The following is a 25799-nucleotide window of genomic DNA, read 5'->3' as shown; positions in this document are numbered from 1 at the left end:
CTTGTGCTTTTCCCACATTTGCACAGATTTGGAAGCTGTGCACCAAAGGCCAGAAAATTAACCTCAATCAGCCCGAGCTGCCCCATCTGTTCCACCAGGATGTCCAGGATGAATTCCTGAGGGCTGCCTGAATTTAACTTCATTCTAAATGGGCCTCTAGGCAAAAATGCAACTCTTTACCACAGAAATGCCAACAAGCCTGAAGGACACAAAAACCTTTTCTCCAGGCCTTCCACCCCACCAGGGTGGGGGGCACAGAGTGGCTGGAGCAAACCCCTTCCCAACCCCACTTGCATCAAATTTAGGGAAACCAGAAATGATAGCTGCACAAACCCACCCAGGCTGAAACTAAAGCCTCACTCCAGAGGTTTTTGCCTGGTTTTGCTGGAGCTGCTCACTCTGTTCCAACGTGAGGAGCTCCAACCAGCCAAGGAGTGATCCTGGCACCGAGCTGGGACCATTCCCACAGGAACACTTTGGGATGAGTCTGCAGAGCCTTGAGCTGCAGGTTTTAAGGCCTCCTCAGAGCCAGAATGTGTGGGAGCACTTGAAACAGGAATGATGATGTCAAGGCAGAGTCAGCATCTTGTACTGGCTCCTAAACCAGTCCTAATGCCCAGTAACTTCATGGACATTAACACTGCATTACTGTGTCCTCCCATGCAGTAATTTCTTGGTAACAAGGTGTTAAACTCAGTGCAATGAGCTGCAATAACAGAATCAAGGGTTGCAAAAAAAGCGGTTTTACCTTGTTTGATTTGCCCCTGTGCTGCATGGCTGGCCACGGGAGGGGGCGGCTTCACCTTGGCCATCTCAGGGGTGCCCGGCCGGGGTGGCCTAAATGGAGACACAGATCAATGGCATCCACGCACCCACCAACAACCAAACCACACCAAACCCTGCACCCCAGAGGGTCCTGCCAGGCCATGGCAGCGTTCCCCCACCTGCTGGGCCCTTTCTTCATGTGCTCCCCGATGAAGGTGGCGTTGGTCATGCTCATGAGCGTGTTGGCCAGCGAGATGACGGACAGCAGGTGCTGCGTGGTGACGGCCCGCGACACGCCGTAGGTGCCCTTGCCCAGGCCCTCTGTCACCGACATCTTCCTGCCCGGCTCCTGCAGGGCCGCCCTGCCCACGGGCTGGTTGTAGCCGGGCAGCATCAGGGACATGTGGCCGCCCCGCGACAGGAGGCCGAAGGACACGGAGCAGTGCGGCTTCAGCATGCCCAGGCGCTCCAGGCACAGCTCGTCCAGCACCGCGTTCAGCCCCCAGGCGTGCAGGCACGACATGAAGAGCTTGGCCGTGTCCATGGTCAGGTTGTACTCCAGCAGAGTCAGCGGCTTGGACTTGCTGGAGCGGTACTCCGGGTCGCCGTCCTCCCTCCTCTGCCTCGCCGCCTCCTCATCCTCGTCCTCATCGTCCAGCAGGTGCTCCTTGATGTTCTCCTTGATGGTCTCCTTGACCTGCTGGAAGAGCACGGCGGCGCGCTTGCCGGCCAGGAAGGAGCCGCCCTTGTCGGCGGCGCCGGGCGCTCTCTGCGCGCTCTCCGGGGACGCGGCGCCCGCGCTGGGCCGCGCCGCCTCCTCCGTCAGCAGCTGGATGATCAGCGCCTCCACGTCGAAGAACAGCACGTGCACGTCCGGGTCCGTCACGTTCGTCTTGATGGCCTGCACCATCAGCGAGTTGTGCGAGTACTTGGGCAAATTCCCCTGGAACAGCAGGGCAAAGGGAATTCACCACAGAGGCAGGTCTGAAACACACCCACTAACCACAGAAACCCCACTGCCAGGTGTTTATGGATAAACAGAGCTCTCCAGGAGAGACACAAGCTCACACTTCCTTCTCCTGAACCCTGGGACAGTGCAGCTATGTTCCAAGCAACAGCAATATTGTTATTAAGCTTAAAACATATTAAATGTTTCATATTTGGGGGGTGAACTATGGAATCAATATAGGGCTTTGGGAAAGCAGCTGCTCAGAGTCACCCAGACCTGCAATTACTGCACCCCTTGGTCACTCCCCTTCAGCCCATCTTCTCCCTCCCAAGGGGAAAAAAGGGAGGAACCAGGGAATGAAGGGAAAAAGCCGAAGGATGTCAGAAAGGAGACTGGAAACCAGAACATGAACATCAGCTTTGAAGCATTAATCTCCCTAAGCCCTTCATTCCCAGCACCCTCACTGCATGAGGAGCCCACACATAAAACCCTGCAGGAACAAATGCAACATTCCCAGTTCTGCCTGGATCCAGCAGAGCAGCAGCAGAGACCCTGAGCAGACATTTTTTAATGGAAACATGCTGCTGGTGATCCTCTAAGGAATGTTCTCACCACATCACTCACAGATTTCTCTCCCAACAGAAGGCACAGGAAGGGACGCATGGAGAAGCTGGGAATGGAGCTCTGCTGCTCTCTGCTGGCCACAAGCTGTGCCAGGGGAGCTCTGGGCTGGATATGGGGAACAGCTCCTCATGGAATGGGCTGGCCAAACCCAGGGCAGGGGGGATTAAAGCTTGGACTTCATTTTAGAGGGCTTTTCCAGACTAAAGCACTGCATGATTCCAGACTCTGGAACCCAACCAGAGAGTAGGACACGAACAGCAACATAAACTGGGGAAGCACCGTGTTTGTGTTGCTCTGGCTGAGAACCTGCTGGTTAAAATGACAGAAACTTCCCGTATTTCAGCTCTTTTTATGAACACAGCCCACGCACCTTGTCGGAGGCCTCGGAGGCCAGCAGGTTGGTGGCCAGGGTCTGCAGCTTCTGGTGGGCCACGTTCTTGAGGGCGGCCAGGCTGCGGCGGGTCATGGCCTGCTTCAGGTTGACGGCGGGGTGGCTGAGCGCGTCCACGGCCGCCGGCACGGCCTCGTCACACGCGCTCAGGATCTCCACGGCCGTGATCCCCATCACACAGCGGTCCAGAGCCCCTGCAGCGGGGACAGGGACAGCTCAGCATCCACATGGCACAGGGCACGGACACCTGGGGGTGACAGGTAACCTCTGTGCTTCAGCTGGGCTCTGAAAGGATGGAATTCCCTGTTCCCATGAGGGTCACAAACCCCCCAGTATGAAGCTCCTCATAGAAATGTGCCAAAGTGTTTGAATTCTCCCTCTGCTGGGTAGATGAAACAGGAAAGCCTTATACATATGATTGGCTGGCAAAAGATTGTGAGAATATGGGAACTATAAGTGAGATTGAGATGAAAGCCAGGTTTGAGATCCCTCAGTTACTGAACAACTGGAAAACAATGGTGTGGCCAGCTGAAGGTAATCCCCTTTTGATGGAACAACACCCTCTGCTTGCAGACAGGCCCAAGGGTCAGAGCAGCCCCTATAGCTTGGCAGAAGGGGCCCAAAGAGGAGTTTTTAGGGTTTAAAATGTAACACAGCATGGTAACGGAATGATTCTTATAGGCTGTATGCAAATGCTGTAGGATTTGTGTATTGTACTAGTGAGAATTAGAATATTCAGCACAGAAGAAGATTCATAGCATTGTAATGGGAACCTCGCTCTCTCATCCTCTTTCCCACTCTCTTTACTTCTCTGGAGCCTGCTCTGAGCTGTGGCTGGCAACTCCCAGCAGGGCCCTTTGCAATAAACCCCATGACCTGGCTCCAGAGATCTCTCACCTCTGTCCTACCCCCATCGCTCCTACATCCCTCAGTCAGCTCTGACAGCACTAGGAGCAGATCCATATTTCCATATTTCAGATCCATATTTCTATCCATGAAAAGGGATCAGGCAGGATGTCTGAGCTCACCGGTGTCCATCTGCCAGACGTACACGGAGCCGTCGGAGCAGCCCACCACCAGGTAGTCATCAGCTGGCCTCCACTTGATCACCTGGATGGGGAACAGGTGCCGGGACGCCAGCATGATGCACTTCTTCTCCCTGAGGCTCAGCAGCCCCACCGAGTGATCGCTGGCCACAGAGCACACACAGTGCTGCACTCGGGCCTGGGGAGGGAAAGAGAAACAGATTGATCATTGTGCAGAGTTGGTGTTAAAACCTTTCCCCCACTGGGCCGAGCAGGGTGACCAGACTCAGGCATCTATACCAATGTTCAAACTCACTGGGGTCACGGGGAACAGAATTCCCAGAAATTCCCTTTAATCCATCCTTTGCACATCACAAAGAGAAATGGGTATTAAACCCCATTCTGCTAAGCAAACCGCAGAGTTTCCAGTCAATGTCACTTTGTTCATTAAATGCTATTTATTAAGTTTCAAGAGGCAAGATTGTCTCTAAAACCTATTTTTAATAGCTTTAATAAAGCCCCTATTTTCAACCCTTTATAGAATTAAAACATGGTGGAAGAAACCATAAATGACAGAATAACCAAGCTCCTCTTTGTGAAGCTCTTGCAGACTGGGTCCGTGATGCATCCCCAGCATTCCTTGTTGCATTCCCACTCTTGAGGAGCACTGAGGGTTATCCTGGAGCACTCACGCTGCAGTTTTCTGGTGGAACCAGCAGCTGGGTGATCTCTCCGCCGTGCACACAGAAGATATGTTTCATCTCTCCCGAGAAGATGTCCCAGATGATGACGGAGAAGTCCACCCCTCCCGAGATGAGGTACCTCTGGTCGTAGCGGGAGGACACCTGGTGAGGGTACAGCAGGCACGTCACCTTGTTCCGGTGGCCTCGCAGCGTCCTGTGAGGGGGCCAGCCTGCCAGGGGACAAAAGCACAGGAAAGAGAGGGAAATAGAGATTCAACAGACAACTGAATCTCTGCGTCAAGTGTTTGTTCTGCACTCAGACCCCAAACTATGAAGGTAATGCCATATGGAACCCCCACACCCAAGCACAGCACAGGGATCCCACCAGGAACCCTGGCAGGTTTCCCCACTGAGATTTCTACTGGAACAATCCCGGACAGCACAGGAGATGCTCCCTTGCCTTATCTTTGCTCCTGCACCTCAAACCCCCGCAGAAACACCCAAATTCACCTGGCCTGGCTGGGCAGCTGCAGGGACTGCCAGCACAGAGAGCACAGCAGGTTTGTGGGGTTCCCGCTGCTCTCCCTGCAGCAGCTGCACGATGGCAGCAGATTGCTGAGTTTCCACCCCTGCATGGCCGTACCTCGGCGCAGCATGTGCTCGCCCTGCAGCAGCTGCACGATGGCAGCAGGTTTGTGGGTTCATGCTGTTCCCACATGGCCGTACCTCGGCGCACCATGTGCTGCCCCTGCAGCAGCTGCACGATGGCAGCAGATTGCTGAGTTTCCACCCCTGCATGGCCGTACCTCGGCGCAGCATGTGCTCGCCCTGCAGCAGCTGCACGATGGCAGCAGATTGCTGAGTTTCCACCCCTGCATGGCCGTACCTCGGCGCAGCATGTGCTCGCCCTGCAGCAGCTGCACGATGGCGGTCTGCGTGGCGGGCACGATGACGATGCTGCCGTCCTCGCGGCCGCACACGAGCCGCCCGTGGGCCGGCATGTAGACGCTGGCGGTGACGCGCAGGGGCTCGCTGGCGTTGGCCACCATGCTCAGCTGGTCGATGATGCCCGCGGGCCGCGGGCTCAGCTGGTCAAAGGCCTCCTGCAGGGACCTGGACGTGGCTGCCTGCAGGCCTGGGACAGGCGGGGAATACAGGCATGAGCTGGCAGGGGCTGGGAGATGCAATTGGATGGTTAACGTCTCCCCAACCCACTGTGGGATTCTCTACTGGGAATGGAGTCACTACAGTAATGCTAATTAAGATTTTGAACATATCTGATAAGGTGAAGTTACAATTCCTGCAAGGAGGTGACAATTAAACCCCAACTTTGTGATCTGTGGGAGAACCAGCATAGCTTTATCCAGCACAAACACACAGAAAGCACAAGGACCTGGCTATGACCGAGGCACCTTTTGCACCCTCATCCAGCACAAACACACAGAAAGCACCAAGCTCCGGCTATGACTGAGGCACCTTTTGCACCCTCATCCAGCTCAGCACAAACACACAGAAAGCACAAGGACCTGGCTATGACCGAGGCACCTTTTGCACCCTCCTGCTGGTCCAGGCTGTCGGGCACGCTCCAAATGCACAGCCTCCCCGAGGAGTCCCCTTGGATCAGGAGCCTGTAGGAGAACTCCCTCTGGCCACAGAAGAAGCGAGTCACTGGAGGGCATATCAGGAGCTGTTGGAAAGATAAGGAACCAGCTCAGAGCAGGCACAAAGCACGTGCCCAGCTCGAAGCTTCCCTCCCTTCAAAGCAGGACAAACCCGACACAGCCCCTAAAGAGATGTACCTGTTTCTCTGCTCTGTCCAACACGCTGTACAGCAACGGTGGGATCAGGTTCTCCACTGCCTTCCCCACATCCCTGCGGAACGAATCGCTGGCTGGGAGGCAGCTGGGAACATAGAAAGGACATAATACATTTGTAATAATAACATTCCTTGCATTTACAGAGTGATTCCCACAGCAGGACATGGGGGCTGCTCCTATCCCCATGCTCTGATCACACGAGGGCAAGGAAGGAGTTCCCACATGATTTATGTGGGAATACCCAAGATAAAACACTGTCACTACCCAGAAAAATCACATCATGAAGATATCAGAAGGAAAGTCTTTGATTTTACTCCTGTCATTTTTAACCTCTTTGATGCCAAATTTTGAATTAATTTTATAGCTTTATATTTACACATCTTCCCTTACTGGACCAATATTTCAGTAGCTCTTCAAAAAACTCAATTCAAATCAATCCAAAATTAAACAAAGGGGGTATTTTTCTGTTGAGTACCTGGCTGGTAATTTATAGATGAAACTCTGTCCATCCTCTGTCCATACAATCACTTTATCAGCTGCCACAAAGTCCCCACCAGTCCAGGTCTGCTCATTTTCACTGGGCACTGAACATAAGAGGGAATAATCTCCAGCATCAAACACCTGAGAGGAAACAAAGTCTGTGGTTATTAACCAATTAATTACACACTAAAATGCCCAGGCAGCAGCTGGTTTTGGGTTCAGTATCACAGAATCATGGAATGGTTTGGATTGTTGAAGACATTTAGGGCCATTTTGTTCCAAACCTCCCCACGGGCAGAGATTTGGGTTAAATATCTAGGAATACATTAAATAGATGTATATTTACATTGAATATTTGTGTATTTCAGTGTAGGGGTACACTGAAGAGACTTGGATTAAGACACGGATGTCTCATGACGTTTAATGGGGGTCCTGAGGGAGGGGCCGTGCCTTACCCTCCAGTACTTGGAGCACACGACGAGGAGCGAGCGCTGCGTGAAGGCGCAGAAGGAGATGCTCTGGCAGTTCTCGCAGTAGATGGGCTTGGACTCCTCCTCAAACACCGGCGCGGTGTCCTGGGGCACACAGAGCCAGCCCTCAGCCCCTGCTCCCTGCCAGGCCCTGCTGCAGGTGCCAGGGGAACACCCAAACCCTGCAGCAGCTTTATTCCGTGCCTCTCCTAAGCAGATCTGCAGAGCACATGGTGTCCCCTCTGGGCCTTAATCCCCCGGTTCCCCAGATTAGTGCTGCTGACCTTGCAGCCAGGGAAGCACATCCCACTCCCTGTCACTCCCAAAGACAAGGTGATTTTTCCTCAGCTGATTAATGTATTTTCCATGAAAAAAACCTTGATTTGCCCCTGAAACATGGGGCAAATCTCCTTTAAGACTTTTATTCATTAGTACCCAGGAAATGGCAAATAACAGGGAGCTGGAGATAATGCCATACAATGAATATTCCTAAAAATTGTATGGTCTGCTCAGTAAAACATTAACCCAAATCACTACACGGTACAAATAAAAAACAGAGTTGGGAAAATTGGACATAATCCTACATTTCATTTGGAAATCAGTTCTCTAAGAAGTATTAGGAATTCTGGCGGCAACTTAAACCAGTAAAGGAAAATCCAGTCAGTAATTTTCTACTGGAATAGGAAAAAGGGCTATCAGCAGCAGAATTTGAGGGACAGAACCCTCCATCCCACCAGAAGTGGCACTACTGCAGCAGCCTGTGCTTACCTGCATGCGACTGACCTCCGAGGTGATGATCCAGACCTTGAGGATGCCAGTCACGGACACGGCCACCACAGTGTCCTCTGGGAAACACACAGTGAGCCTGAGGCACAGACAGCTCCCCACCTGGATTCCCAGGGAAGCTGTGGCTGCCCCTGGCAGTGCCCAAGGCCAGGCTGGATGCCGTGGGACGGTGGGAGCTGTCCCTGCCACGAGAAACAATCACCTTGTGTCCTGTTGGAGCGGATGATGGTCATGGAGCTGATCCAGTCAGGAGAGATCTTGGATATCAGAGAGTAGAGAACCTCCAGGCTGGTTGCATCCACCACCAGAATTTCAGGGTAGTGTCCATGGCACAGGAGTCTCCCTTCCCGCTGCGTGCCGACTGTGAACTGATAGAACTGCAGAGATGGGAGCAAACAGGGGTTAGAATCCATGCAGGGCAGGATTAACCCATCCTGGCCTGAGGTGTGCTCCCAAACCCATCCTGGCCCCGAGGTGTGCTCCCAGACCCACCCTGCTGCCTGCAGAGACGGGAACAAACACAGATTAGAATCCATGCAGGACAGACATCAAACCATCCTGGCCCCGAGGTGTGCTCCCAGACCCACCCTGCTGCCTGCAGAGCACACTCCCCTCCCTGCCAGTGCTCCCACGCTCACCTGGATGCCCGTGTGTGCACAGGCCAGCTTGGTGAACTCGATGCACCTCCCATCGTTCACATCCCACAGGCACATCTCCCTGGAACGCGGGGAAAACACCACGTGGAAAACAAGCACTTCAAACCCTTCACACTGGGGGGACTTCACTGGAACCATTTATCAGGGATTAGGTCAGTTGTATTTAGAGAAACTCAAAATCAACTGGATTTTCCAGTCCTCATAAATCCACACAACCTCCTGTTCCCTGTGAGGATAAATTACAGAATCTGAGCAGCTTCTACCCCCTTCTACCTGCTTCTACCATTTAACTGCTGCTGTCTGACTAATACATAAAACCAATCAAAAAGTAAAATGTATTTGCTGAGGAATTTTATCTTGAGGATAAAAATCAAACACAGTGTTGAATATATGGATAAACTGGGCACAAATTCCCATTATTGCACATAACAAACACTTAGAAACTCACCCACTTTCTGATGCACTCACTATATATTGCTTTTCACTGGAAGCTGAGGCCTTGGATAAACAAGTAACTGAGGCTGTATGACCAAAGAGCAGAGCTCTGGGATTGATCTGGGAGCAGGGAAAGGAAACAGGGAGTCAAAATCACACAAATGACCAGAACATCCATAACCCAGCTTCCTACTTCATGTGTTATATATGCATTCATATGTGCACACACGTTTAATTAACACAGCATTGGATGGATCATCTTGGAATACTTTCTGCTCCACACAGGAATAAGAATTTGGGGGGAAAAAGCATTTTGCAAACTCCTCTCAATATTTACAAATCAAGTGCTGAATTTGGCTCAATTCAATTTAAATTGAGTTTGGCCAAATATAAAAGATTGTGCTGCAGATTAAGAGTTTTCCCCATAAATCCATAACTAAGGGGAGACCTCAGAGCCCCTTCCAGCGCCAAAAGGGGCTCCAAGAGAGCTGGAGAGGAGTTTGGGACAGGGAATAGAGTGCCAGGGAAAGGGGGAATGCCTTCCCACTGCCAGATGGGGTATTGGGAAGGAACTCCTTTTCACAACACCATATTGAACAGCTCAACTAGAAAGCAACTGGTTTAGAGCGGCTCCAAGAAATTGGAATGAGTTAAACAAGGCGCTGCTCCTGTAGGAAGCCCAAGAGGCAAAACCCCTCTGTGTAACCCCTGACAGCGCTGTGGGCAGGGCAGGGCAGAGCGGCTGCCTGAGCAGGGGGACAGGGAGCACAGGCCTGGGGGAACGGTGCCTCCATTACCTGCAGGTCAGCAGCCAGGTCCCAGAGGCAGATCTGCCCGTCGTGGCAGCCGGTGACGATGACGGAGCCATCGATGAGCAGCAGGGAGGACACGCAGTGCGTGGGGGCGCGCCGGCCCCACAGCACGATGGGCAGCACCAGGCTGTTACCGGCCATGGCCACTGCGCGCCTGCAACCCAACAGCGCAACAGCATCAGCAAGGCCTGCTCCCTGCCCTCAGGTGTCTGCCATCTTTTCAGCTCACGTTTTTCTATCTTTTCCCCTCATGTTTGTGCCATCTTTTCCCTTCTTGTTTCTACTATCCTGTCCCTTCCTGTCTCCGCTGTTCTGTCCCCTCATAGTTCCCACCCTTTTCCCCTCATGTTCCGTGCTCTTTTTCCCCTCAGGTTTCCCGCTCTTTTCCCCTCAGGTTTTCCGCCCTTTCCCCTGCATGTTTCTTGCTCTTTTCCCCTCATGCTTTTGCCATCTTTTCCCCTCACATTCCCTGCTCTTTTTCCCTCATGTTTTTGCCATCTTTTCCCCTCACGTTCCCTGTTCTTTTTTCCCTCATGCTTTTGCCATCTTTCCCCCTCACGTTTCCTGCTCTTTTCCCCTCATGTTTTTGCCATCTTTTCCCCTCATGTTTCCCACTCTTTTCCCCTGAAGTTTCCTGCTCTTTCCCCCTCATGTTTTTGCCATTTCTTCCCCTCATGTTTCCTGATCTTTTCACCTCACATTCCCTGCTCTTTTTCCCTCATGTTTTTGCCATCGTTTCCCCTCAGGTTTCCCGCTCTTTTCCCTTCATGTTTTTGCCATCTTTTTCCCTCATGTTTCCTGCTCTTTTCCCCTCATGTATTCTATTCTTTTTTACTTCATGTTTTCCCTTTCATGTTTCATCTTGTCCCCTCCTGTTTCTGCCATTCTGTCCCCTCAGGTTTCCCACCCTTTTCCCTTCACGTTTCCTGCCCTTTTCCCCTCAGATTTCTGCCATCTTTTCCCCTCATGTTTCCCACCCTTTCCCTCTCATGTTTTTGCCATCTTTTCCCCTCACATTTTCCACCCTTTTCCCCTCATGTTTCCTGCTCTTTTTCCCTCATGTTTTTGCCATCTTTTCCCCTCACATTTTCTGCTCTTTTCCCCTCATGTTTTTGCCATCTTTCCCCCTCATGTTTCTGCCATCTTGTCCCCTCCCATCTCTGCCATTCTGTCCCCTCATGTTTCCCACCATTTTCCCCTCACATTTGGGATGCAGCAGATGAGGAGCAGCAGAAGGACAGACAGACATGACCCCCCAGGTATGAGGCAATTTTGCTGTTTATTTACTTTCTGAGGGTGTGGTGGGGGAAGGCTGCAGTCTGGCCAAAATCCAAAATATTATCCTTTAAACCAAAAGGGAAAGGAGTAAAAATTGGGGGCCAAACAGCACACCCCTGTGCACACAAGGACTTTTGCCCGAATCCCTCTTTCTAGAGTAATTTTGAAGTTACAAATGTTTTAAACCCTGAGGCTGAAGCAGTTTTTGTACCCCTGATGTTGTTATGTCCCTGCTACACAGACATTCATGCTGGAATATGGAATATCCTGCCTTAGGTGAAATCAACCTTGTATAATCCACTGACAAACTGGATGCTGGCCACTCTCCAGCAGGAAATGGGTCCAGCAATATCTTTACAGCAACATTTCGGATATTCTGAACATATTGACACAAAAAACACAGTGGAATTTCAGTTGTCTCTGGGCCAAAACGGTCTCAATGACTGGGAATAGCAACTCAAGTTGTGGCAATAAAACCCACTTGAGTTTGCACAAGATTTAAACCCCACAACAACCCTCTGTTTGTGGTAGCAACATTCCCAGCCTGCCCATGCTGTTAGAATGGAGGTTTTCTTATCGGTGAAAAGGTCCTGTTAAATTAATAACCAAACACTCCTTGTGGATTATCTTGTGGAGGTTTATGCTCTGAACTCACCCTGGCTCAAAGCAGAGCTCTGATTTAGAGGAGGATGAAATATGTGTGGTTTTGTGGATTTTTTATAGCTATATACACGTTCTCCTACCTTGAGTTTTCATGGGTCTGTAAACCTGTTTCACAGCACTTCAGAGGGAATAAATCTGAGTTATGACAGCAAAATTAGGGTCACTCTGCGCTGCACAACCTGTGCCAGCACCCGGATCCATTCCAACAGGAATCCCTGTCATTTCTCATGCGTGCAAAAGCACAGGAGTTGTTACTCCATGTGATGAGCGCTGCCACCCTGTGCAGCCAGGGAACTGGAACGTGACTGTGTCTGTGGAAAAAAGGGGGAAGGGAGCCAGCGAGGGCAGGGTAATGAATGGCTAAGGATTACACATGGCTCCCGGGAGGCTCCTGGCAAGGCAGGGATCAGCTCTGGGGTTTCCACAAAATCCACATCACCAAATCACTGATACCACACCAAATGGCCCTTCCCAGGCAAGCAGCTCATTTCTGGCAGCCCACTGGCCCATCTTCATTAAAAGCTATTAAATTAAAACTCGTTTGTAATGATCAGGATCAATAAAGAGCAAAAATCCAGGCTTTCTGCACACTGCAAACCACACCTGGCCCTGCAGAGTTAATTGTTATGCAATGCTGGATCAATTGCTCTGTCTGGACCATAACAGCACAGAAAGAGAAATTAATGCAGCATTTTAAACAACATTTTAAACAAACCAAGAGCTACAATTAAAGCAGGCTTCATTTGCAGGGAAATCATCATAAAAATGGAATAAAAGCAGGAATAAAGTGTCCAGATGCAACAGACCAAAATGCAAATATCAACAACAAGAACAAAACCGCCCACACAAACATAAATACCCACTCAATTTTTGTGAGGAAACAAACCAGAAATGACTAAAGCAGAGCTGAAAAACACCAATGAGCAACACAAAAATCCCTTCCCACTGCTCCCAGCTCAGGGAACAAGTCACAGTGTTCCTGTGTCACAGGGCTGTCCAAAACAGCTGCATTTTTAATAAAATACAGAAAGTCCCCTGCTAGGGGCCCAGCATTGCTGCTTGATATCATGTATTTAACAATTCTGCATTTAGAGCCACTTCTGAACACTTCCTACCCACCCCACTCTGAATAAAGGGAATTTTCAAAAGGAACATACAGGAGGGTATTACAACATACAAGAGCACTAGCACACAACTAACCCTAAGAGATTTGGGATTTTCCATGCAGAAACCACATTATCAACCCCCTGACAGTCCCACTTCAAGCCCAGGTCTCAGAGTATTTCACAGCAAGGCTCTGGGAGAGAGAGGAAAAACAGAAACTACCTCTTTCCTTCTAGTTTGTGACTGTGGCAGCGCAAGGCCTTCATAAAAAACTTCCTTTTCAGGAAAAGCCACATGCTAATTCCCCAGGAATTTGGGTTCCAGAGCTCAGCCCCAGCACACACCAAGTGCAGCCCCTGGCAGCACCAAAATGCCTTTTTGTCTGAAAACAATCAATAATTCCATTTTTTTACATCAGTGATGACAAAGCACAGGAGCAAATCAGCACTGTCCCAGTGCCAAAGGGGCCCAAAAGCAGGCAGGGAATCCTCCCACAGCAATTCCCACCACTCAGAACTGCCCCAAACCCTCTGGGTCCTGCAGAAAAGGGAACTTGGAAACACAAAATGGAGATGCCACGAGTACAATTCCTCCTGGTAACATTTGTGTCTCCATGGGGTAAATTTGTGTCTATCCACAAGTGCCAAAATCCTGGTTTTCCTCCCAAAACACAATGAAGCAGATTATTCTGTTATTCCATGTACACAGGGATGTACACACGTCATCCTTGTATTTATTTCCTCCACCTGAAATTTTCTCACATAAAACCTTGCAAATAATAAAAAATAAATAATATAGAAATAATTCTAATCATAAGACAGTAAGATACAATAAATGCAGGGATGTGGGAAACACATAACAATATTGTACAATAAACAGAACAAATGCAGGGATGTGCAAAAACACCTTCCCAAAACCAGGATTTTTAAAAATATTTTAACAGAAAGCAGTTGTTTAAATGAGGAAATGAACCAAAAAATGTTAACTAATGTGTGACTCTTTGAACTGCTCTGCTTGAAGGTGGGACTTAGGCACATTTAATCCCGGATCAGTTCCTATTTCAGTAAAGCCACTAAACTGATTTTTCAAGTACAAGGAGTTAAACACTGAATCCAAGACTCCAACCCTTTTCAAGCTGTCTACCCAGAAATCCACACTGTGGATTTTTACAGAAAAGCCCCCAAACAAAACAAACCCATGGGAGGAGGAGGTAAAACAAAACTAACCCCGCCTCTGTTACACCAGAGCAGCTCTTCCCAAACATTTGTATTTCCATTGAGGAAAGAATTAATCACAGGATTTGTGTGCACACTCCAATAATCTGCCCCCAAAATACTAATAAATAGCACTAAACAGTGTTAAATAGTAGAACATAGCTATGAATGGGCTATTTATGCATTTTGGGAAAATCTAATGATTTTACATTTAATGACAGGTTAGACTTTCTAATTGTTACTTAGGGATAGAGAGAAGGGACCATTGATGGAGGGAGAATACAATGAGAACACCTTCCCTGGGTATGCAGGAGCTTCCAAACCTAGAGACAGAACAAAACACTAATTTGGGACACGAGAGTCGAGTTAATTAACACCTTCGGAAGCCACTTGTTAGGTTTTCCTGGTGCTTAATTTGATGACACACTGAAGCCACAGTAATTTTTCCTGTTTGGAACTGTCACCAAGGACAGTTATCCAAAGCAGCTGGAGCACCCCAAATCCCATCCCTGGGTGCCAAGAGCACCAGGTCTGGCACGGGAAAGGGAAATAAACCCGGGCAAGGCTGCGAGGTAGCAAGAAATCGGCATTAAAAGGCATTTAAACCCCTCAGAGGATCCATTCCTGCCAGGAGCCTCTCCGTTAGCAGCGATGGAAACCTCCATCCATCCATTAATAACCCGGTGCTCGCTTTGAGGTGAGCCCTGACGGAATCCCAAACCCCATCCCGCTCCGTTACCGCTGTCCCGGGATCCCTGGCTCCCTGGGCTCCGGCCCAGCCGGGCGTCGGTCCCGGACCGCCCGGGTCCCCGCGCCGGCCGCTGCCGCAGCCTCCTCAGCGCTCCCGGCGCAGGGGATGCTGCGGGGCCTGCGGAGCGCCGCGGGCTGGCCCCGCGCTCCCGCCGGCAGCGAGCCGCTCTCCCGCCCCGGTCCCTGTCGCACCTGCTCGGTGCCGGTGTCGGTGCCGGGGGCCGTCCCGGCCCGCAGGTGTCCCGGGCGCCGCGGCCCCGCCGCGCTCGGTGCGGCAGCGGCCGGATGACAGCGCGTCACGCGACACTGGCGCAAAGCCCCGGCCGGCGCGCTTGACGGCAAAGCGCCGCCGCCGTGGAAACCGCCGGGTGACGCTGAGGGAGCGCAGGGAGCCCACCGGTGATTACTTGCGTTAAAAATTAATTCATTGGTTAGCGATTACTGCGAGGCTTTTGAACAGGCGAGAGTAAAGTGCTGGGGATATTCCTGGTGTTTAGCAGGAAAAACGGAATTAGGAGGCATCTTGAAGTGACATTATGAAGTGGCCCTCAGGGATGTTCTCCTGAGGGGCAGGGAGCCTGCAGGAAAGGGTGTGCTGCTCAGGGTTCTAAAGTACGTTGGGAAGTTGTCAGGAATGACGCTGCAAATTGGGTCGGAGAAAGTCCTGGATTTAATTTTGGTTTTATTTTGTGGTCGTTACAAGCACTTATGTCTTATTTCCCCCCTTTTGGCTTCAGGGTTTATTTCACAATTCTTTTCCGTACGCGACGGCGCGACTTTATTAAAAAGCATAGTTTCAGTAAGGTGACAAAAATTTACATCAGTCATCCCCATAACGTCATCAAAAAACGAGTTGATGACGAAACTAGTGCTGAAGTTTTATTTTGATATTTAAAATCGCGTCTCCCTTCGCAAAATTCCCGCGCTTGCCCTTTCCCAAAATGGCCGCCAGGGGGCGCCGCGCCCTCACGGCCTGCCCGTTCTCAAAATGGCGGCCGGGGGCATCGCTGCCCGTTCCCAAAATGGCGGCCGGTGACGTCACTGGGTTCCGCGCTGCCCTACCCCAAGATGGCGGCCGGGCGGGAGCGGAGCGGGGCGGCCGCGCCTGCGCCCGTGCCAGCGGTGCATGCCGGGCGTCCTGCCCGCCGTGACGCTGCACATCGCACCCGGCACCGCCACCGGGGCCCGCGGCCATGGCGGGCGTGAAGGTGATCGCCAACGACACCGAGTTCCAGCCCGAGCTGAGCGCCGCCGGCTCCCGCCTGGCCGTGGTGAAGTTCACCATGAGGGGGTGAGTGAGGGCGGGGGCGGCTCCTGCGCGCCCGTTCCGCCTCAGGCTCCGGGAAAGGCGCCGCTGTTGCCGTGTTTTTATTCGGGCTTCCCCGGCGCGGTTTGCAGCGTGAGGGGCGCTCCGGAACGCGTCAGTGCAGTCGCAGCATCAGCCCCTTTCTAAGTTCCGTGATTTTTAACACGATGTTCCCAGGTCCTGGGATAAATTCCCGTTTTTCCCGCCGAACCCACTGCCCGCGGACCCGCCATCCCTCAGGCGCTCTGAGGGAGCAGGGGCTGCGCTGGTTTAAAGCCCCGTTAAAGGGCAGGAAAGTGATGGGAACAAGGCACGGACAGCACTAAAAACAAGTTAAAACTTGCAAAAACATCTTTTGCCCCATAAAACTTGCCTTGATCCGCACCCCATTTGCCCAGGACATGTCGATTATCCCTTTCCCCCTCCTCAGCAGGGAGATGCAATTGTGGTGAAATCGGGATGAATTTGTCACCAAATAAACCTCGATATCTGAATTATCCCCATTAATTTGTGAAATTAGGCAGAATAGTGATAATCTCAGGGGTTTGGGAGTTCATAGGGCACCTCATTATTTTGTGGCTGCTGCCTCTTAGTTATGGGTGGTTTTTTGCCAATTTTCTGCGTCGGGGTTTTTTCATTCCACTTTTCGTTTCTCTTTCTCAGTGAGAAACTCCCTTTACAGGAATTGATACAGCTGAGCACTTCCTACACTTACGCTGACGCAGAATAAATAAAAAATACACATTTTCATCCAAAGCAATGCCATTAAATCAAAAGAAACCAACTCTGTCCTCCCAGGGCCAAATAAACATGGGAATAACTGGTTATAGGTGTAAATGAGATTTGTTGTGGGAGCAGTTTGATACGTGTTGACCATTAAATATTTAAGTTGTGTGTAAATATAATTTTTTCCCAGGATGGACTAAAGATACGAGTTTTTGGTTAGTAGTATTTTCCCTTTGTAACACTTTCTTGAGCAGGACTGTGGTAAAAATTATGCAAATGAAGACAATAAATTGCAGGTTCCCAAATGCCATAGTTCATTGTATCAGCAGCGGGCAGCCGGGTAGAGGGGCTGTTTTTACAGCAGGATATCAGGAAGAACAGGAACATTCCAATTCCATTTGGGGCAGGCACTGACACAGAAACCAGGAGCGGAATCCATGGACGTGTCGCTTTTCCCACAGGTGCGGCCCTTGCCTGCGGATCGCGCCCGCCTTCAACGCCCTGAGCAACAAATACCCACAGGCGACGTTCCTGGAGGTGGACGTGCACCAGTGCCAGGTGCGTGCTCCAGACCCTTCCTGCTGCCCGGGGATGGGCACCGGGGAGGGCACAGGGGCCCTGCAGTGGCTGCTCCCAAACTGGGAGAACAAATCCCTGCCAGGGGAATATCCCTGCTCCTGCTGTGCTGCCCTGCCTTGGAGCAGTGTGGAAGCACAGTAATTCATTGATCCTCAGCCCCAAATAGATACTGCGCACAGCACTAGGGTGAATTAAATAAATTTAAAAAATGAAATAAATGGGTTTATTGGTGGGACTGGGTAGCTGTCAGTGGTGCAGGTGAGATTGCCTGAAGCACTCATGGGGACTCACATCTGCTCCCAGGGCACGGCTGCCACCAACAACATCTCAGCAACGCCCACGTTCCTGTTCTTCCGGAACAAGGTGCGCATCGACCAGTACCAGGGAGCAGATGCCGTGGGCCTGGAGGACAAAATCAAACAGCACCTGGAGAACGATCCTGGCAACAGCGAGGACACTGACATCCCCAAAGGATATGTGAGTAGCTCGCCACAGCTTTGTTGTGTAGCTCAAGTGTTAAAACAAATGTACTTGAAGTTAAATAGTTGGGTTTTAGGCAGAGCTGCCTGAGAAAATGTAAATGTTGACATATACACATTTCCTACGAATGAAGAATGTCCCCAGTCATTAAAATGCATTTTGTGTGCCGTGCTGTGGCTGTCCCAGCTGTGAGCAGCTGTGCTCTCTGTCCCCAGATGGATCTGCTGCCCTTCATCAACAAGGCTGGCTGCGAGTGCCTCAACGAGAGCGACGAGCACGGCTTCGAGAACTGCCTGCGCAAGGACTCCTCCTACCTGGAGTCCGACTGCGACGAGCAGGTGTGCTGCACGGGGACAGGGCTGCACAGGGCTGCATGGGGACAGGGCTGCATGGGGACAGGGCTGCACAGGGCTGCATGGGGACAGGGCTGCACAGGGCTGCACGGGGACAGGGCTGCACAGGGCTGCATGGGGACAGGGCTGCACAGGGCTGCATGGGGACAGGGCTGCATGGGGACAGGGCTGCACGGGGACAGGGCTGCACAGGGCTGCATGGGGACAGGGCTGCACCTGGGACAGGGCTGCACGGGGACAGGGCTGCATGGGGACAGGGCTGCACGGGGACAGGGCTGCATGGGGACAGGGCTGCACGGGGACAGGGCTGCACAGGGCTGCATGGGGACAGGGCTGCATGGGGACAGGGCTGCACGGGGACAGGGCTGCACCTGGGACAGGGCTGCACGGGGACAGGGCTGCACATGGATCCAAGGGGCTTCTCCTGAGGGGCTGGGGGCCTGCAGGAAAGGGAGTGCTGCCCATGGATCCAGGATGTTCTGCAGGAGCCCTGGGCTCCCAGGGTGTGCTGCCCGTGGATGCAGGATGTTCTCCTGCAGGGCTCCCAGGGTGTGCTGCCCATGGATGCAGGATGTTCTCCTGCAGGATATCTGGCCTCCAAGGCTGTGCTGCCCATGGATGCAGGGATGTTCTCCTGCAGGCTCCCAAGGTTTCCACCCTGAGAATGCCCAGGCACAGGGCAGTAAAGGCACAGGATGGGTGGAACAGGGCAAGTGAGCCCAGCCTTTTATTCCAGAGCTGCCCTATCCCTGTCTCCTGTGCTGGGCTGGTTCCAAGTGCACAAACCAGTGTGTAATTTTGGTTTTTTCCCTCTTGGTTTTTTTCCACTTGGTTCCAAGTGCACAAACCAGTGTGTAATTTTGGTTTTTTCCCTCCACAGCTGCTCATCACTGTAGCTTTTAGTCAGCCTGTCAAGCTTTACTCTATGAAACTGCAGGGGCCAGACAATGGTGAGTGATACACGTAGAATTATTTATTGTTGATTGATGGACAAAGATCAGAGTTTGACACACAAATCAGTTTATTACAGATAGATGCACAAAGTATTTCTTACTGTTTGGTACACAAAGAGAAGTATTTATATTGATACACACATACAAGTATTTATCATAGACTGATACACAAATAGAAATATTTATTATAGATTGATGCACACATACAAATGTTTATTATAGATTGATACACAAATTATTTATTGTCGTTTGATACACAAATCAAAGTATTATAGATTGATACACATTTACATTTATTATAGACAGATACACAAATAGAAATATTTATTACAGATTGATGCACGCATAAAAGTATTTATTGTGGATTGATACATAAATAGCAATATTTGTTATAGATTGATACACAAATAGAAGTATTTAATAGATATTGATGCACAGATAGAAATAGAAATATTTCTTATAGATTGATACACAAATAAAATATTGTAGTTTGATACACAAATAGAAATATTTATTATAGGTGGATGCACACATAGAAGTATTTATTATAAATTGATAAATAAAGTATTTCTTAGAGTTTGATGCACATGTAGATTTATTATTGATTGATACACAAACAAATATTTATTACAGATTGATACACAAAAAAGTATTTCTTATAGTTTGATGCACACATAGCAATATTTATTATAGGTGGATGCACACAACGAAGTATTTATTACAGATTGATACACAAATAAAGTATTTCTTATAGTTTGATGCACACACAGATTTATTATAGATTGATACACAAATATTTACTATAGTTTGATATGCAAATAAAATATTTATTATAGATTGATACACACATAGAAGCATTTATTATAAATTGATACACAATTCATTGTAGTTTAATACACCAAACAGAGATATTTGTTATAGGTTGATGCACAAAGAAGTATTATACATTGATACACAACAAGAAATATTTATTATAGATTGTTACACAAATATTTACTATAGTTTGATGTACAAATAGAAATATTTATTATAGGTTGATACACACATAGAAGTGTTTATTATAGATTAATACACAAATTATTTATTGCAGTTTGATACACAAATAGAAATATTTATTATAGATGGATACACACATAGAAGTATTTATTACAGATTGATACACATTTACAAGTATGTAGACTGGTACACAAATAGAAATGTTTATTACAGATTGATGCACACATGGAAGTATTTATTGTAGATTGATACATAAATAGAAATATTTTTATAGGTTGATACACATGTAGAAGTATTTATTATAGTTTGATACACACATAGAAGTATTTATTATAAATTGATACGCAATTTATTTATTGTCGTTTGACACTCAAATAGAAATATTGGTTATATATTGATGCACACATAGAAGTGCTATAGATTGATACACAAAAAGAAATATTTATTATAGGTGGATACACAAATAAAGTATTTATTGTATTTTAATGCACAAATATTTGCTATAGTTTGATACACAGTAGAAATATTTATTATAGGTGGATACACACATAGAAGTATTTCTTACAGCTTGATACACAAATAAAGTATTTCTTATTGTTTGATGCACACAGATTTATTATAGATTGATACATCAATAGAAATATTTATTAATACACAAATATTTACTATAGTTTGATACACAGATAGAAGTGTTTATTGCAGTTTGAGACACAAATAGAAATATTTGTAATAGGTTGATACACAAATAAAGTATTTGGTGTAGTTTGATACACAAATCAAAGTTTTATTATAGACTGATACACAAATAGAATTATTTCTTATAGATTGATACACAAATTACTTATTGCAGTTTCATATACAAATAAAAATATTTCTTATAGATACAAATAGCTATTATATTTTGATACACAAAATGAAGTACTTGATACACAAAATGATACACAAAATTAAATACCAGATATACTATAGTTTGATACACAGGTAGAAGTGTTTATTATAGACTGATACACAAATAAAGTATTTACTATAGATTGATACACAAAGATTTACAATAGTTTGATACACAAATGCAATATTTATTGTGGTTTGGTACACACATAGAAGTGTTTATAGTTTGGTAGCCTGGAGAGAGACACCTGGACTCAATTCCAGGCCAGACAGAGATCCACTGAAATATTCCCCATATTTTATAATAACCAAGCTCCCGCTGTGCAGTGTGTGCAATCTCCTGGCTGGGTTCTGCCGTTTGTGGGGACTGTAATTCCCATTGCCTGTGTGTGTCCAGGGCAGGGCCCCAAATCCATCCCTGCACTGTAATTCCCATTGCCTGTGTGTCCAGGGCCCCAAATCCATCCCTGCACTGTAATTCCCATTCCCTGTTTGTCCAGGGCCCCAAATCCATCCCTGCACTGTAATTCCCATTGCCTGTGTGTGTCCAGGGCAGGGCCCCAAATCCATCCCTGCACTGTAATTCCCATTGCCTGTGTGTGTCCAGGGCAGGGCCCCAAATCCATCCCTGCACTGTAATTCCCATTCCCTGTGTGTGTCCAGGGCAGGGCCCCAAATCCATCCCTGCACTGTAATTCCCATTGCTTGTGTGTGTCCAGGGCAGGGCCCCAAATCCATCCCTGGCACTGTAATTCCCATTCCCTGTTTGTCCAGGGCCCCAAATCCATCCCTGCACTGTAATTCCCATTGCCTGTGTGTGTCCAGGGCCCCAAATCCATCCCTGCACTGTAATTCCCATTGCCTGTGTGTGTCCAGGGCAGGGCCCCAAATCCATCCCTGCACTGTAATTCCCATTGCCTGTGTGTGTCCAGGGCCCCAAATCCATCCCTGCACTGTAATTCCCATTGCCTGTGTGTGTCCATGGCCCCAAATCCATCCCTGCACTGTAATTCCCATTGCCTGTGTGTCCAGGGCAGGGCCCCAAGTCCATCAAGATTTTCATCAACCTGCCGCGCTCCATGGACTTTGAGGAGGCCGAGCGCAGCGAGCCCACGCAGGCGCTGCAGCTGGGCCCCGAGGACATCAGGGAGGATGGCATCGTGCAGCTGCGCTACGTCAAGTTCCAGAATGTCAACAGTGTCACTGTGAGTGCCACCAGCCCGGGCAGTGGCACTGCTCTGACGTTCTTCGCTTTGTGTCAGAGTACGGCCGGCCTGGGGCTGTGGGGATCCCAGCTGGGGGTTACAGGCTGTCAGGAAAGGCACTGCTCTCTCAATCATTATTAAATAAGAGACTGAGATGTGTGTAATGGAAATAAAGGTGTGAGTTGGTCAGCTCCCACATCTGGAGCAGCTGGAAGAGGGAAGGGATGAGGTGTGCAAATCCCTCTGGCTGTCCTGAGCATCCAGGACCCCTGCCAGGGGGCTCAGGGCCCAAAACACCTGTGGGTTTGATTATGACCCATGGGGCAAATTCCCAACCTCAGATGAAGTTCTGCGAGTCAGGACAAATTAAGTAGAATAATAGTGAAGTTATCCCAGGGTGGAAAAGTAGATTTTAGGGGTTTTGGTTTGGCAAGATGGAGGGAACTGGTTGTGCCCAGCCTTTCTCCTTCTTCGTCCTGGCCTCCATCTTCTGCTGTGATGGTGGCACTTTTGCATTGGTCTGGAGTAGAAGCTCACTGTCTAACACAGGTGATAGGTATTGGAAAATAATTGTAAATATTGTACACGTCGTTTTTAGTGTAAACACATAACACAGAGTGCCTGGAACTGTCCTGCTGGACAGGAAAAAGAATTTTCTAGATAAGATCCAATAAACAACCTTGAGAGCCCTGACTCCTTCTTCAGGCACCAGGCTGGGAAAAAAGACTTTGGAACTTTTCTCCAAGTCACTCTGACAAGTAGAGATCCCCACACCAAAGATCTGCCTCCATGGTTCAGAAGGCTGATTTATTATTTTATGATAGGTACATTATTAAAACTATACCAAAATAATAAAGGATTTAATCAGAAAGCTGGCATGGAATAGAAAAGAATGATAATAAAATCTTGTGATTGGCCATTCATTAAAAACAACCACATCAGACCAATCACAGATGCACCTGTTGCATTGCACAGCAGCAGATAATTATTCATTTTGTTCCTGAGCCTCTCAGAAAAAATCCTGGCAAAGGGATTGTTCAGAAATTAAAATCTAAAAATTAAAATATAAAAATTAAAATCTGAAATTTTAAAAGTCCTTCTTTTGGCTTTTCCCCATGGCAGCTGTTTGTGCAGTCCAATCATGGTGACGAAGAGACGACGAGAATCACATATTTCACATTTATTGGCACTCCAGTGCAGGCCACCAACATGAACGACTTCAAACGAGTGAGCCCCTTGCTTTTATTCTTTATTTTTAAATAAAGTAGTTTATTTTATTTTTTTTAATTTAAAATGAACTGCTTCAATATTTATGGTACACAGGTTTTCAGCAGGTTAAAAGCACTAACACCAACATGACACCTACTTAGTTCTTAGCAGCAAAACCAAAATTTAATTTCTTTTTTTAACTAAAACTTCATTTCTCTCCTGCTAATAACTTAATAAAGGAGTTTTACAGCTTTTCCTGCCTTTCACTGCCACTCAAGATCATTAAAAATCATTCTGCTGTTCTAAAACAAACGCAGATTTTAGACTTCCCTCATTCTCCCAGACTGGAAACACTGGCTGCCAGTGTTTCATCTTTTCCCTTTTCTTTTTTTTGCCATTTTCTCCTCTTTTTTCTACTTTTCCCTTTTTTTGCCTATTTATTCCCATTTTCCCTCTCACTTTTCCCCAAAATCCCTTTTGTTTTGCTCAGCTCACACATGTGGAGCAGCTGTAGGTATTAGTGCAGGGATGAAATGAAAATCCCCTTTTTCTGCTCTTTTTTCTACTTTCCCCCTTTTTTTTTGCCTATTTATTCCCATTTTTCCCCCAAATCTCCATTTTCCTCTTTTTTTTCTCCTTTCTCCTAATTTTTCTGCCTTTTTTCTCCTTTCTTTCCCATTTTCCTCTACATAACCACTTTCCCTCTGTAGCATACTTCATTTATTCCCCCAAATTATCATTTTTCCTTATAAAATTCCTATTTAATCCCAAAATCCCAAAAAGATGGGTATTTTGATGGGGAAAATTGCTATTTTGATGGGAAAAAAGGGAATTTTGATGGGAGAAGAGGGGAATTTTGAGGACAAGAAAAGGGAGCTTTGCAGGGGAGGGAAATTGAGAATTTTGGGGGGGAAATGGGGATTTTTTGGGGGAAAAAAAGGGAATTTTTGGGCAGAGGGTTGACTGTGCTGTTTCCTGTTGCAGGTAGTGGGCAAGAAGGGAGAGAGCCACTAGGAAGCCGTGGCGAGGCTGGTTTCCTTTCTCCATTCCTGGATAAGTGCTGCCATAAGCAGGGACTGTCCCTTTGATTTGCTGCCATTCCCAATAAATCATTGCTTTAGCTGGAGCACCTTCCTCGTCTCCTCCTCCTGCTCCCGTTCCTCCTGCTGCTGCCGGATTTGTAAATAAAAGCGCTGACTTTTGCCAAGGTGCCTTTTCTTCTTGCAGGAAGGGACGGCGGCTGTTCCAGGCTGTGGGAGTTCACAGGGCCCCTGCCAGCGAGCTCAGAGTTTGTGTTGTCCCACACACTTGAGCTTCAGGCCCTGAAAACCAGCGTGCAGTTATTCTGGTCATTTATTGCATTTGGGACATTTCCAGGGTGCACTCCCTGGAAATCAGAGCACAGGGAGGAGATTGGAGAATTATTCTAGTTATTTATTTCATTTATGACATTTTTAGGGTGCATTCCCCACATTCCTGCACAGCAGCAACCCCACGGGTTCATCCCCTAAAAATCAGGGCACAGGAAACAGATTGTAGCATTATTCAACTTATTTATCTTATTCATGACCTTTATTTGTATGCATTTATTTGTTTTGGAACACAAAGAGAAATAATAAGGTAGGTGGACACAAAAGATTTATTATAGATTGATAGACAAATAGAAATATTTGTTGTAGGTGGATACACAAATAAAGTTTTTATTACAGGTTGATAGACAAATAGAAATATTATTGATTGACTCACAAAGTATTTATTGTAGATTGATAACCTATACACAAATATATATTAAGTATTTATAATAGATTTATGTACAGATATGTGTTTATTATAGATTGACACACAAATTATTGATTATAGATTGATACACAAATAGAAGTATTTATTATGGATTGAAACACAAATATTTATTATAGTTTGATACACAGAAATATTTATTATAGATTGAAACACAATTATTTATTGCAGTTTCATACACACATAGAAATATTTATCATAGGTTGATACACAAATAAAGTATTCATTATAGAGCACAAGAAACAGATTGTAGAATTATTCAGATTATTTATTTCATTCATGACCTTTATTTGTATGCATTTATTTGTTTTGGAACACAAAGAGAAATAATAAGGTAGGTGGACACAAAAGATTTATTATAGATTGATAGACAAATAGAAATATTTATTATAGATTGATACACAA

At 47.7% G+C, this 25799-nt stretch overlaps 2 protein-coding genes across 4 annotated transcripts in view; one reads left to right on the top strand and one right to left on the bottom strand.

Annotated features, from left to right (window-relative positions):
* Positions 1-15122, bottom strand: part of WDR7 (WD repeat domain 7) — a 37391-nt gene extending 22269 nt beyond the window's left edge. For all 3 annotated transcript variants that reach the window (XM_059492710.1, XM_059492711.1, XM_059492713.1), the window contains exons 1-16: positions 15095-15122; positions 9879-10047; positions 9095-9201; positions 8629-8707; positions 8193-8367; positions 7973-8049; positions 7190-7309; positions 6730-6875; positions 6237-6339; positions 5983-6124; positions 5324-5572; positions 4447-4667; positions 3758-3953; positions 2709-2923; positions 945-1708; positions 749-837 (exon numbers count right to left, since the gene is read on the bottom strand). In XM_059492710.1, the coding sequence (XP_059348693.1) occupies positions 749-837; positions 945-1708; positions 2709-2923; positions 3758-3953; positions 4447-4667; positions 5324-5572; positions 5983-6124; positions 6237-6339; positions 6730-6875; positions 7190-7309; positions 7973-8049; positions 8193-8367; positions 8629-8707; positions 9095-9201; positions 9879-10034 (2839 nt within the window). In that variant the 5' untranslated portion in view covers positions 10035-10047; positions 15095-15122. The remainder of the gene's footprint in view (positions 1-748; positions 838-944; positions 1709-2708; positions 2924-3757; positions 3954-4446; positions 4668-5323; positions 5573-5982; positions 6125-6236; positions 6340-6729; positions 6876-7189; positions 7310-7972; positions 8050-8192; positions 8368-8628; positions 8708-9094; positions 9202-9878; positions 10048-15094) is intronic.
* An 851-nt stretch (positions 15123-15973) lies between these two features.
* TXNL1 (thioredoxin like 1) lies at positions 15974-24804 on the top strand. Its single transcript, XM_059492800.1, has 8 exons — positions 15974-16193; positions 17396-17492; positions 17817-17990; positions 18209-18331; positions 19227-19296; positions 22216-22388; positions 23511-23615; positions 24582-24804. The coding sequence occupies exons 1-8, from the start codon at positions 16096-16098 to the stop codon at positions 24609-24611; spliced, it is 870 nt and encodes a 289-aa protein (XP_059348783.1). The 5' UTR covers positions 15974-16095; the 3' UTR covers positions 24612-24804.
* The last annotated feature ends 995 nt before the right edge of the window (positions 24805-25799 follow it).

Source organism: Ammospiza nelsoni, chromosome Z (genome assembly GCF_027579445.1).
Source record: "Ammospiza nelsoni isolate bAmmNel1 chromosome Z, bAmmNel1.pri, whole genome shotgun sequence".
Classification (NCBI taxonomy): Eukaryota; Metazoa; Chordata; class Aves; order Passeriformes; family Passerellidae; genus Ammospiza; species Ammospiza nelsoni.
The sequence above is the reverse complement of the archived record's forward strand: the minus strand, read 5'-3'. Positions and strand labels throughout refer to the sequence as shown.